The sequence below is a fragment of the Malaclemys terrapin genome, chromosome 15, assembly GCF_027887155.1.
Source record: "Malaclemys terrapin pileata isolate rMalTer1 chromosome 15, rMalTer1.hap1, whole genome shotgun sequence".
In the NCBI taxonomy this organism is placed as follows: domain Eukaryota; kingdom Metazoa; phylum Chordata; order Testudines; family Emydidae; genus Malaclemys; species Malaclemys terrapin.
This window is the reverse complement of record NC_071519.1, coordinates 31,282,652-31,295,809: the sequence shown is the minus strand read 5'-3', so window position 1 is coordinate 31,295,809 and position 13,158 is coordinate 31,282,652. Positions and strand designations below refer to the sequence as shown.

Sequence of the window (13,158 nt, the reverse complement as noted above, 5' to 3'; positions counted from 1 at the left end):
TGGCCAGGTGAGTTAGATGGGGGAGGGGCGGAGCTGGGCTTTTGCTGATCCGGATCGATGCTCTCATGTTGACAAGAAGAGACCCAGGGTCCTCTGCAAGACGCCTCACGTTTATAGCAGCTTCCCTCTCATGCAAATCTATACCAGATTCAAAATCTGTCTCAGTTGGTCCTTTGTGCTGCTTCCTTCTGGGTGTTGTCCCAATGCTGTTCAAAGAGGGTGTTTCCAAAAGAAGGTGCTTGCTTCTAACTCCCAAGGCCATCAAGATGTCTGCTCTTCTTTAAAAAGAACAGGAGTACTTGTGGCACCTTAGAGACTAACACATTTATTAGAGCATAAGCTTTCGTGGACTACAGCCCACTTCTTCGGATGCATACCGAAGAAGTGGGCTGTAGTCCACGAAAGCTTATGCTCTAATAAATGTGTTAGTCTCTAAGGTGCCACAAGTACTCCTGTTCTTTTTGCGGATACAGACTAACATGGCTGCTACTCTGAAACCTGCTCTTCTTTAGTGAGCCCACTTGACAAGTTTTATTGTTCTTGGGTCTGGCTTCCATCCCCTCTCCAACAGTTACAGCTGTCTGGAGGTGCTTTCCTTCCAGGCCTGGCTCATTCACACCTTGTTCATTCAACAGGGCAATTGATTAAAAGGAGGGAGGGGGGAGAGATCTTATTCTACTCCTAGCAAAAAGACATTTTTTTTACATTATACCAAGGCTCAATACAAATTTTCTATATAAGGATCTGATACAAAGTTGTATGAAAATAGAGGCGTAATACAAAGTCATATGAAAGTTATGTGAATATGTTTAATGAAGAGATTTATCTACACAACTTCCACTGGCAAGAGAGCTGAAGCCCCCCCCTAGCTCAGGGGACACACAGCACAATTACATTTGACATCCATCCAAAGTCCTTTTTAACACAGACACATGGGGGATGTAAACCCCCATTACACACAGCCCAAGCATGGGGCTAATCCATTGCACGAGAGCAGGAGGACTGTAGCAGCCTTTGCCCAAACACTAGTTGTTTAATATGGATCAGCTGCAACAGGCAAAAGCAGCGAGGCTGCCCCTCACGCTACACCAGAGAACACACCTGGGCTGCTGGAGATGCCTCCTTAGAGGTCTTGGCAACAGGCAGGTTTGACGGCTCCCTCTGTCTTTTCAACTCATGCCGAGCCACTGTCACTACATATTAACTGGGACAAAGCTCCGTAGTGGGGATACATTTGTCCTGGACTCTTCTTTGCCTGGCATGTCACCCTGGGGATGGCTCTGCTCCTTCAGCCTGTCCCTTGCTTTGCTCCTAGTGACTCTGTTTAAAGAACAGACAGAAAGTTGTATCAGTTCCATGCTCTGGGACGGGAGATGCTCTCAGATCACAAGGGTGAATACTGTTGCTAATTTGGAAGCAAGAATAAAATCCTGTTACAGAAGGTGGTTTGGGGTTTTTTGGGGGTAAAGAATGTAAATGGAGGTCAATAGTCATCTCTGAAGCTCTGTGTAACCGGAGATCAATAGAAATATTTGCATTCAAATCAGAGAAATGAGCTGTTTTCATGGCAATTTTCTCTTTAAAAACAAAAAACCTCCCCCTGCCCTGTCTTGCAGTCAAACACTTGCTGCACAGTCCTGATATTGACTAGAAACAGACCATGGAAAAAAGAAACTGACTTGTGCTCCCTCTCTTCCCATACAGTAAAGAAACTTCCAACAATGAGCTGGTGAGTCAGAGAACTTTCACAAGGCCCTGCTGTCAGTTACAATTGATGTAAGGAAACTGAGTGGGGGTTTTAGGCATTTTTTTTTTTAAGCTCAGAGTCTCCCCTTTAATCTAATGTTCCCTGTAGCTTCTGTTCCTTGTTCCTCTCCTTCCTGTGCCTTTGCTTTTTCTGGGGGAGGGAGGCAGGCTGAGATCTGAAGACCCCAAGCTGGTTGGAGGAGCACCGATGTGCTCAGGCTGTGGTGTATGGATGCACTGGCTGGTGTTTGTGCCTGCAAGAGCCCAGATGTCTCACCTACCTTTCCCACAGGGAGCAGGGCCTCTAGGCTTTTTGGAGTATTTTTACACCCCTCTGTATTTAGGTGCATGTTGTGCCGCTGATTGCCCTGCCTCTGTGCCTCTCAGCTCTCCGCTATCCAAAGCAGAGGAAGCCGGCTTGTGTCTCTGATTTCCTGCCTCTGGAAGGCTCTTGCTGCAGAGGACAGAGCTGTTGACTTTCTCCCAGGAGGTGCTCTAGATCTAGAATGGCAGGGGTATTTTAAAACCCACCTCCGTTCCCATCCCCCTATAAAGATTGTCACGGGGATCAGGAAGGAATGTACCCATTGAGCAGTGATGACCCAAGGGGCGGGTTGGGTGGTAGCCAGGATGACAGAGCTGATGAGCCAACACTCTGTTCTAGCCTCTCCTTGGAGGTCCACCCAGGCCTTTGTCCATTTGCTCCCATTACCTCGATGATCTGATAAATCCAGTCCAGGAATTCGGCCACCTTGGTGTAAACCCCAGGGTAGTTGGGTTCAGCACACCCCATGCCCCAGCTCACGATGCCCACTAAGCGCCAGGTGAGTTCATCTTGGCAAACCAGCGGCCCCCCGCTGTCTCCCTGCAAGACAGAGCGAGTGTCACGGTGGGGCAGTGCTTCCGTGAAGCTAGCAGGTGGGATTATGCACCGTAGGGGTCTCCTGCTCTGTGGGCCCTGTCAGCCTTGCGAAAGGCTGAAATGCAGGAAGGGCAGAGCTGGGCTGCCTGCTGCTAGTACGTCCCCTTGGCCTGCAGATTGCTAAACCCAGCTCTGTTACATCGCTTTAGTTCTCATGATTTTCCTCTCGCCTCTCCCTCAGTCAGAGGATCTCAAAGCACTTTACTGGCCATTTTCAATCCATGCACCCTGGTGCCACAGCACCAGATCTTCAAAGGCGTTTGAATAAATGGGAACTAAGCAGCAAAATACCTTTGTGAATCTGGGCCAAAATGCTGTAAAAAGAACAGGAGTACTTGTGGCACCTTAGAGACTAACAAATTTATTAGAGCATAAGCTTTCGTGGGCTACAGCCCACTTCTTCGGATGCATAGAATGGAACATAGAGCACGAAAAGGTGGGAGTTGCCTCACTTTTTTTCTCTTGCTGATAATAGCTCATCTTAATTAATTAGCCTCTTAGATAGTCCAACTCCCATCTTTTCATGTTCGCTGTAGGTATATATATCTTCTTACTATATGTTCCTTTCATCCAGGATGAAGGGGGCCTGTGCATTAGCTCCAAGCACACCCCTGCCATGCCCCCATCCCCACCTCTGACACAACCCCCCCCGTTCAACAAAGGATCTAATCAAACCCCCTCATGCCCCCGCCCTGACACCCACAGCCTCTCACTAGTTCTGCACAGGGCACCAGCACACCCCCAACGTGCCCCTGCTCTGCCCCTAAAACCATGCCCTCTCCGGTAAGGGGCTAGAGGGGGGACCCCTCTTCATTTAGATGGGGAGCCACGTTTCCCACCCTCTTCCCCATTTTCATGTATGTGATAGACACCGTGTGGGATCCAGCCCACAGTAAGCAGTATCACACTGCTCCTCAGTGGGGGAAGGACTCGATCCCCCACGGCCTATTAACAACAGGGGCTATTTTCTCCCTGCTCTCACCTGGCAGGCATCTACTTTCCCGTCCAGGTAGCCGGCACACAGCATCCTGGGGGTGAGCTCACCAGAGTACATGCAGGAGCTGTTGCATTTCTTGGTGCTGATTAAGGGAACAATAGCTTCCTTCAGCATCTCAGCAACAGGAACTGGATGTGAGGAAAACAAACAAGAGAGACAGTTTAACCTGCAGCGCTGGTGGCTAGATGCTGGGGTTTGCACTCAAGGCACAGCGGGACATGGAGTATTACAGACACACTATCTCCAGGGCTCTGGGTGATGGGACGAGGAGAGGGGTCATTGGAATAGCAGTGGGGATTGGGGGGATCAGCAGAGCGGTGGGTGTGTAAGGGGCCCCAGCCTGCAATAGCAGTAGGGGATGCGGGTTGGGACTGAGGACTGCAGTAGGTTTGCAGATCAGAATTCAATACTCTCCTCTAGACTCAAACATCCCCTCGGTGAGATGCAGCCTTCGCTCGTCTTTCTTTTAAAAGGGAGCTACGAGAGAGCTCTCCGTGCCTCCTGGAGCTGCTCACCGTGTTCAGGTGTGGTGTAGCCCCAGCCGGAGATCCAGCAGTGGGTGCCGTGGGGGAAATCCTGCTGGTACAGCGGTAAACACACTGCACGGACAGCATCTGGGGAGAGAGACACGTATTAGAGCAGCGCCAGCTGGGGACGCCCCTCCCAGCGCACAGCGCAAACAAATCGAGAGCGGCTCCCAGGAGCAGCCGGCCTGGAGCAAGCAGGGGTGATCTAGTCCTGAGAAGTGCATGCGAAACACCCTTGCAGCTCCGCTCCCTCTGGCTCCAGGGGCCGGATTCTCCAAAGAGCTCGGCTCCCACTGTGACCTTTACAGCCAGATCCCAGCTCTTTACAAAATCTGCCCACTTATTTCACTGCATCCATGGGAGACAAGGTCTTGCGAGTGTTCTAGCCCATGTGCCATCAGCAGAGGCCCCGGGACTTGCCTGGGGAATGTTTTCTCTCTGCTGCCCCCTCCCTCCACAGCTGGACCAACCCCTGTACTGGCATTGCCCCTGGGATCGACACAGGCCACCGGCGTGGGAATCAGACCATTGGTGGGTGGTTCCCTTGTGAATGGAAGCCATGGGGCTGCTCTGGGGGGATCCTCTGTCCCCTCCAAGGGGGAGACGGCTGAAGAGAAGGGTCTCACCAGAGAAGTTCAAGGGCGCTGTGAGTTTCATCAGTGCGATGTCATAGTCATGACTCCTGTCGTCATAGTGGGGGTGGTAGATGATTTTCTCCACTGCCGCCCCAGCCTGCTGTGGGACTGACACCTGGGCGACAATCCCAGCAAAGACCAGCCAGCTGGAGACCTCAGGCCGCCTGTAACTGAGCAGAGACATGGCCAACCTGTTCCTCTGGGGCTGCAGTATTGGTGGGGCGGCCAATTCCCCACTCCCTCCCCTGCTGGGGGAACAGCCGGGCTCTGCGCTAGGCCCCCCACCAAGGCCTCCGGCTCTGCCGTTCCCAGACTCACTTGTGCACGCAGTGAGCGGCCGTGACGATCCAGTCGTGCGCCACCACGGAGCCTCCGCAGACGTGTCTGGAGTTGAGGTACAGGCTGACCTGCCACGGCCAGCGTCCCAACGGGGCGTCGCTTCCGCCCACGATCCGGGCTGCCCTGGAGCGCATACCGCACTCTGCAAAGGGGGAGACATGTGAACTCGGTGCCCCCAAACACCACCTGAGAGTGTGTGAGGGATGGGCAGCAAAGGGTGTCCGAGAAACCCGGCCCTCTCCAGGAGCTGAGCAGAGCTTTGCCTTGGGGCCCAAAGGAGAGAGGGAAGGTCTTTGAGCACCAAGCCTGCGGGAGCAGGAGAACAAAGAGGCAGGAATGGGAGGAAAGAAAGGGAAAGCAGGCAGCAGAGGGAAGCAGATGACAGGAGTCATTCCCCAGGCATGCTCCTGCCTCCGGGCTGAGAGCCCCTGCTTGGCCCAAGTCCCTGGCTCACCCCCCACAGGACGTCAGGGATTCAGGGTGGTACCAGCTTTCTCCCTTTCTTTTGCCACCTGTGCTGTTCCCCATGTGAAATAACAGAGAAACCCACTCTAACCCCTTCTGTGTGCTCCGAGTTAGTCCCAGGACCTCTGCCTGCCCACTCAGTGACCTAAACGGAGTCTCCTCCCCCAGCCAGCACCACTAAGCCGGAGCGGAGAAGGAGCAAGAGAGAACAGCGAGGAAGGCAGGAGTCCCATCTCTCCACCTGGGCCTTCTCTGGGCTTGCCGCTTGCCCGGCAATAGCCCTGGGCCTCACGAGGAAGTTCCGGCCCACAGCTGCCTTCCCTGACAAGAAGGGGCTGCTGAGAGCATTAGGGTTTTAGATACTGCGGGGGGGCGGGGGCATTGATTGCACGTGCTGTTAATTACACAGTAGCTATGCCATATGGACGGGGGGGATTTGGGAGCTGATGGTCATGTTGCTGCTGCCGCTGCAAAGAGACCCCAGCTCTGAAATCACACGGACAAAGGGGCTGCTCCGGCGGCTTCAAAACCACCTTTTTTTTTTTTTTGCTACTCAGCAGCTGGGAAGCTAAATTTTCCTCCCACCCAGACCAGCTGGTTTGTGCTGGCTTGTTACTGCAGGGTCGCTCAAGAGGGCTGGAGCTGCCTCACTGAGTAACGCTGCTGCTTGCAGACCACCGACACTGGGGCTGCTGGATGGGGGAAGAATGACACAGGCTTTGCAAAGGAACACCAGGGCTATGCTGAGGGCAGGGCGCTCTGTATCTAGCCGACCTGGGGCTTTTGCTAATTAACAGAGGGTCTATAATAGCACAAGGAATGCAAGAGACCCCAGTGCAATGTGAGGACAGGGTAAAGCACTTACCGGAGCACTTCAGAGCCACAATTCGCCCTGAAGCACAGCTGCTCCTGCACAAGAATAAAATCAGGGTTCGAAATAAAGCTCTCCCAGAACTCTGCAGCCAGGAAACACAGAGATGGCCCATCACGGGGTTCTATGGCAGCTCCCCTAGGAATGGCGACTGGCCAGATGCACCCAGGAGGCCCAGAAAGTGGATTCTGATAGGAATAATCATCGCGCCCACAGAAGGCTTTTCACCTTCCCAGCACTTTGCAAACACGAGCTGGTGCGGGGCAGAACGCTCACATGTGCAACGACCCTGGTTGTGTTGCTGCGGCCGCAAAGCAGAGTTGTTCTAAGAGGGCTAACGGGCCTGCCTGAAGGTCGGGATGTCAGCTACCCTGTTGGCACTGAGGGTATCTCTGCTCTGCAGTCAGAGGTGTGATTGCAGCATGTGTAGACATACCCCAGTGCCTAGCTCAGGTACCATTAGCCGTGAAACACAGACTGTGCAAGCCCGTCTGGGACCCAGGGTCATTATTCTGGTGGCTAGTCTGTGCTGTAGTCCGTGCTGCCAAAGCTTTGCTGCTATAGGTACTCGCACTAGCTAGATCAAAGCTAGCTCGGATATGCCCACACGTGCTAAGTGCAGTGCAGACATCCCCGCTGTGTAAGCATCAAGCTGGCTGCAGTCCTATTTTAGCGGCATGACCGAAGCACCGAACACTGTGACCCTCCCGGCAGTTGTGTCTCCTGCCAGTGCAGTCGCTGGGCTATGTGTGTTCCCATTTGGCGTCATTTAGTTGCCAGCTCAGATTTTCTCCCTCCCTCCATGTTTGCTGATCAGAGTCGATGCCAGCTGTGCAGAGCCTGGCAGTCACCTCCAGAAACATGGAGACTTATTCTCAGACAATATAGCAGTGAAGGGCCCTTCTGTTCAGTCCCCCCAATGCCAGTCCTGCTCTCCCCAGCTCCGTCACCCACCTGACCTGCCACACGTCTTCAATGCTGCTCTTCTGGTTGGGCACAATCTGAACAAACTCTTGCGTATCATTCACCTGGACATCCGTCAGGTTCACTCCTTTGTGATGGGCGAGTCTGCAGAAGCAACAGCAAATGTCATCACCTAAACAGAGAGAGAGATCAGAGAGCTCACCCGTGCTTCTGACATGACAATATTCTTATGGGCACTTCCTTCCTCTCTTCTGCATAGAACCATTGTACTCTAGTTTATACATGCTAATTCTGGCCACTGCTCACAAGAGATGAAAGGGTTAAATATAATAGCCATCACCCACTGGGAGGACTAAACCTTTACCCTGCCATGTTTCATGGAATCACAGTGCTTAAACAGAAGGGCTACCAACTACAAACACGCAAAAACAGGCTTCCACACACGCAACTTGAGTTCCAGTTTTGTCTCTCTCATTTACCAAAGGCAATGCCCTGTCTGGAACTGTACAGCACACAGGGACATCTAATACTGCAAATGAACATACCCCAGCCCTTACTTTACACTCTAACGCCAAAATCAGGAAATTGCTTGCATCACTAAAGTATATTTTCAGATGCTACTATTCCTTTGCTAGCCTTGCAGTGTCAACAGTGTATGAGTACAAAAGGATAAAGTAATAATACTGTGTCCTTCGCTAACACCTTCCAAGTGCGGATCTCAAAACACGCTCCAAACATGAACGAGTTCATCCTCACTTGGGAAACAGGTGAATATTATGTTCCTTGTTTGAAAGATGGGGGAAATGAGGCACAGAGAATAGAGGTCACAAGGGAGTAGAGGAGGTACAATTAGAACCCAGGAGTCCTGATGTTTTTCTGCTTCTCATTTATGCCAGAAAACCATCCTCCTCATCTCTATGGTGATGTTCAGGGGAAATGCACAGCCACAGAACAGCAGTGGATAGGAGAACAGTGACATTATATCTGGGAGTGACTCTATAGACAGGGATGATATAAGGGCTTAACCCAACTTCCAGGGAAGCCGATGGAAAGATAATTCCACAGTCCATGATTCTGTAAGCTTGGGAAGCTGCTATAAAAGTCTCGGGAAATAAACCCAAGCTACAGTACATCTCGCGTGGGTCAAAAAAATGCAGATTGTTTTTTCCCCACAGGAAATTTTTCATTTAAAACAATATATCAGGTGAAAAAATTTAAATTTTGCAGTGAAAATTCCAACCCCCAAATGGTTTGATTTGGGGGGTTTCCTCCCTTTTCCGGTGGCCAAATAGAAAAAGGGTGAGAAATGGGACTGGCACAAGGGGACCCCATTCTCAGCTGAATCTAGGCCCCAGTATAATGCAAATGAATATCAGGAACTCTACAGTCCCTAGCTCCCAGTCCTGTGCTCTGATCCCATTACTTCTGCAAGATCTTCATAAAAATGGGAAATCAAAGACCTGTACCTGAGAGTGGCCGACTAGGTCTAAGCTGAGAGGAGCATCACTTACTGGAGATATCCCAGCTGCCTACAGATCAGAGTCCCCAGGGAGAGATTCCACCGCTCGTGACATGCCAGGAGCCAGCCGGGCCTGCCTTCCACCTGCACTTCCAACAAGAAGTTTCCCGTGTTTATTCTGAAAGATACTAAAACCATTTTATTAAAAACGTCTGCAAGCGTCCTCGCGACCAGCTCTTTACAAAGGCCAAAGCTAAACACAATAAAGTCCCAGTGACTAACGAGGGATGCACCCATCCCCAAATCTGGCCCTGCAAAGTGCCCCGGAAAACCTTTGGGGCTATTGCAAACCACGCCTCGACCTTTCCATGTGTTCCGCGGGCTCAGGGGGTGGCACTGCTGGGTACTGGCAAAGCATTCTGGGTAGTGCTATGCAGAGGGCTCCAGCAAGCTTCCCCTTTGCTTCAGAATTGCTCCAGTGTCCCAAAAACAAAGCATGTTGGGGACTGGGTTTAAAGGCAGAAGCTGAGCAGGGCCTGTTTGAGTGAAAGAAAAGCTGCAAAATTAGTTGGAGGCTGAATCCGAGACACTTCCTACTTACATAGCACTTTCCAGTTAGAGATCTCTAAGCACTTTAAATAGCACCATTAACACTATCCCCATTGTAGAGTCAGGCCGAGCTTGGTGTCACAGAGCGATTGTGGTAGAGGCAAGCATAGAACCCACTGCCTGTCCTACACCCTGTCCAATGAACCACCCCGTCCCCTGCATTCAGCAAGCAATTAGCATCTCAGGGACTTGATTAAAACTCCATTGCTGTGAAGTGGTGACTTTGTGAGACGCCCCATCCCAAGGGCTAGCTTCATGTGGGATTAAAACAGGGGCAGAGGTTACCTCTGGGGTGTGAGGGTCGGAAAAGGGGGACCAGTGGAGAACAGGAAGTGTGACATGTTTAGAGCACTGGTGCACCTGCACTGAACACCCGGTGCGTAAGAGGTTGTTGTCACCTCGCCTTTGCTTGCAAGATGGGAAACCCCCAGCCAAATGGGGCCCAGACACACTGTGATCTGTGGCGACCTCAGGAGATGGGTGTGGAGGGCTAACGCTGAGCCCTAGACAGCAGGAGGTGCAGGAAAGTCATTTACACCATCGTTGGCGTCACTGCTGAATTTGAACCACAGCTCACAATCTGCTCAGCTCCCACTTTAGGGGTGGGGGTCAGTAAGGAGGAGACCAGCTCCCTTCTCCTCTGCTCAGAACGGAGAGCGCGCTCCCCCTCCTCTCCCTGGCTTGGGTAATCAGCACTTCCCCCCCACTGCTCTTCCGCCTCCTGCTTCGCTCCCCTTTAACCACTGGGCTCAGCTGTCAAGTTGCTACTGTGATGCCGCAGCCCCAGAGATTGCAGACATCCTCCGGGGAGGGAAGAGGCTTTTTACTGCAAAACTCAAGGAGAAAAGCAGAACGCGGGGGAACTTTCTGGTCTGTGACAACGAGAAAGGGGCAGGCAAAGGCACAGAGACAGCCTCATTCTTTGCTTTGCCTTTGACCTTGTTCTTAGGTCAGGCTGGATCCCAGGGGGTTTCCACAGATCACTGTGAGTGAAAGGTCCAGCTGAAGGCACTAGGCGACACATCCTCTCCACAGGGATCCTGGCAGCGAGGAGAGAAGGGGCGTGGGGAGTAAAGATCTCAAACCTCTCCTGGGAGCCGTGGTGATGACGGGCTCGTCTTCCCCGGCGTCTGTGCAGATTGGGATCGACTCCACGTCCTGCAGGGGGCTGGGATCCTGGTCTGACAGGGGTGCTGTTAGGAATTTCACTTCAGGAGGAAGCGCAGAGGAGTGAGATGTGATAGAACAGTCTAGACAAGGCCCCAGAACACACGCCGTGGGGAACAACCCTGCACTGGCCCCGGGGTGGGGGGGTAGATATACCCTTAGGGCTTGATCCAAAGCCTGCTGAAGTCAACCAAGAGATTCCAGTTATTATGAGGCTGATCTATTATTTGCACTACAGTAGCACTTGGATCAGACCCCCATTGTGCACCGTGTTGTACAAACGCACAGCGAGAGATGGTCCCTGCCCTGAAGAGCTTACATTGAAACAAACACAACAGACGCAAGGTGAGAGGGGAAACAGGCTCCGAGTGGGGAAGGAACTTGCCCAGGGTCACGCAGCAGGTCATGGCAGACCAGGACTAGAATCCATTCCAGTGCCTGCTGCACTGTGCTGCCTCCAGTACTCTCCCTTCTTGGGCTTTGCAGCTGGGCTTTCCCACGCCTGGTGTCTGTGGCCCTGGGCCCCTGGTGACAATTCGCTCCATCACTTGCATGACCCCAAATCCCTGCTGTCCGTTTCAGCCACTGGTCTAAGGGCGGTTTTGAGAGAGGTGAGGAATCCCCCAGGAGATACAGACCTAGAAGCCACATCCCGATGGCGGCCCCTGCCAGTAGCCCGATGGCCCCAAGCAGCAGGAGGCATCTCTTGATGGGGCAGAGGTTTTCCAGGGATGTGTTGGAAGAATCTTTAAACAAAACAGAGAGAGGTTGGATACTGAACAAGTTCTGGGTCTCATTGTCTTCTCCTCTGTGGCACAGTCTGGGCCCCATCTAGCCCCTTGTAAACTCCCTAGCTCACCACAAACTCTCTTCTCTTCCTATGAGGATAAGCCCAGCGGTCCACCATGCGCCAAGGTTAGTGCCCAGGATGGCGCACTGGGTCTCAGTCCCTAACAAGACTCCCCAGGGTGCAAACATGAGAACTAAGGAGGGATCCTTCCCCTGGGCATCTTCCATCTGGCCAGTCAAAGGCACCGGAGCAGCAGGCTCCTTTTAATTAAAGAAGCCAGGCTAGCGGGACCAGGCAACCTGCTTACTTTACTAATAGCTGGCTGTGTCTCGGGAGAGGCAACATCTGCAGCATCTATACATCACAAGGGAGGCTCTGAGTCATTTACATGAGCACAAGAGGCGGTGATGTGGTGCTGCACTGTACAAACGCTTGTGAAGAGCACGTGATCTTCACGCCGGTGCACTGGAGAGCCTGTCCCACTTGGCTGCATTTAGCAATGCAGAATAGACTGGCTGGTGGGACACCTCCGACAAGGGGCAATTCCCAGTGACCTTCTCCAGGGGCAGGCGATGGTAACAACCCGCACGGCTACTCCAGCACCCTCCATGCAGGGCTCTCTAGGCCCTGGACACTCGGGGTTGCTGGAGTGGGGGAGGAGTGGACAGATGTTTCAGGTTCAGGAGGGTATTTTTCTTTCCAAAGGGAGGTGAGGGTTAGGGTTAGAAATGGCAAAGAAAGCGCCAGTTCTGGGGTGAGCACGAGGGACGGTTGCCCGAGATTCCCCTCAGCGTGGGATTCCCACATGAGGAGCCCCAGTCTCTGACCGCTCATCTCCTAGGCGAGCTCAATGCAGCCACCTTGATGTGAGCAGGTGTTGTGGGGTTGCCAGTCCTGGCTTGATCTGGATCCTGTGGGTGCCAGGCGAAGCAGAGAAACCCCTTACGCCTCATGCTACCCCAACTGCCCAACCCCCATGAATAGCTCACCATGTCTGGCTGAGGTCTGTGTCCTTCCCACTTCTCCTCTTGGCTCCGTTGTCTTGGCCCTCTGGCTTTGGCCAGCATCCCGAGGGCTATGAAGGTCAATGGGGAACTGGGGAATTGATCCAAGATTCTAGAGGGAAAGAAACAAAGATCTGTACAAATCTGGGGCCACAGGGAAATAATCAGGGGAATGGTCCAAATGCACTGGCAGAGGTGGTTCATGGCCCAGTCACTCGTGTTGGGCCCAGATCTGAAAATCCACTTGGATAGGTAGATAAATAGCCAATGCACTCTCTTCCCCCGTGCAACCAATCGCAAAGTCCCTATCCTGCAGGCACCAGTGTCCAACTGTCCTGCCGGCTCCCCGTGGTCAATGAAAACCTCACAATACCCCTTAGAGAGTGGATCCTAGTGGGGATGCTCAGAGAAGGAGCTCCACCAATGGGGTTCTGAACTGAGAAGATGGATCCCTGGCACAAGAGCCGGGATCCAGTCCCAGCTCATCCCAGGGGAGAGGCACAAAGCCAGAGCAGTTTGGGAACAGGCATTCCCTTCGTTCTTAGTGGAAGCCTGAGATATGGGGGTTGGGATCCCAGGTCCTAGGGGACAAGGTGGGAGAACGGCACACTCCCCTGGCAGCCCTGTGTGGGCTGGGTGCAGCCGGTCAATACACAGGGGGACTCTCTGGGGGGGAATTCAAAAGCAACAAAACATTTTCATT

At 52.6% G+C, this 13,158-nt stretch overlaps 1 protein-coding gene across 1 annotated transcript; it reads right to left on the bottom strand.

Annotated features, from left to right (window-relative positions):
• Positions 1-432: 432 nt before the first annotated feature.
• On the bottom strand, positions 433-10,662 carry TMPRSS5 (transmembrane serine protease 5). The gene is made up of 9 exons (XM_054049493.1): positions 8,938-10,662; positions 7,457-7,570; positions 6,497-6,540; positions 5,146-5,308; positions 4,819-4,997; positions 4,181-4,279; positions 3,651-3,793; positions 2,459-2,611; positions 433-1,320 (listed from the first exon to the last, which is right to left on the bottom strand). The coding sequence occupies exons 1-9, from the start codon at positions 9,180-9,182 to the stop codon at positions 1,312-1,314; spliced, it is 1,149 nt and encodes a 382-aa protein (XP_053905468.1). The 5' UTR covers positions 9,183-10,662; the 3' UTR covers positions 433-1,311.
• Between the last annotated feature and the right edge of the window lie 2,496 nt (positions 10,663-13,158).

Bases quoted from the DNA above. Each gene is read 5' to 3' on its own strand.
- TMPRSS5 (XM_054049493.1), bottom strand. From the start codon at position 9,182: ATGGGTGCATCCCTCGTTAGTCACTGGGACTTTATTGTGTTTAGCTTT. The intron at 7,571-8,937 runs GTAAGTGATGCT...TTGCTTCTGCAG, and splicing joins AGGCAGCTGGGATATCTCCA to ACTCGCCCATCACAAAGGAG. The intron at 3,794-4,180 runs GTGAGCAGCTCC...CCTCACATCCAG, and splicing joins CTACACCACACCTGAACACG to TTCCTGTTGCTGAGATGCTG.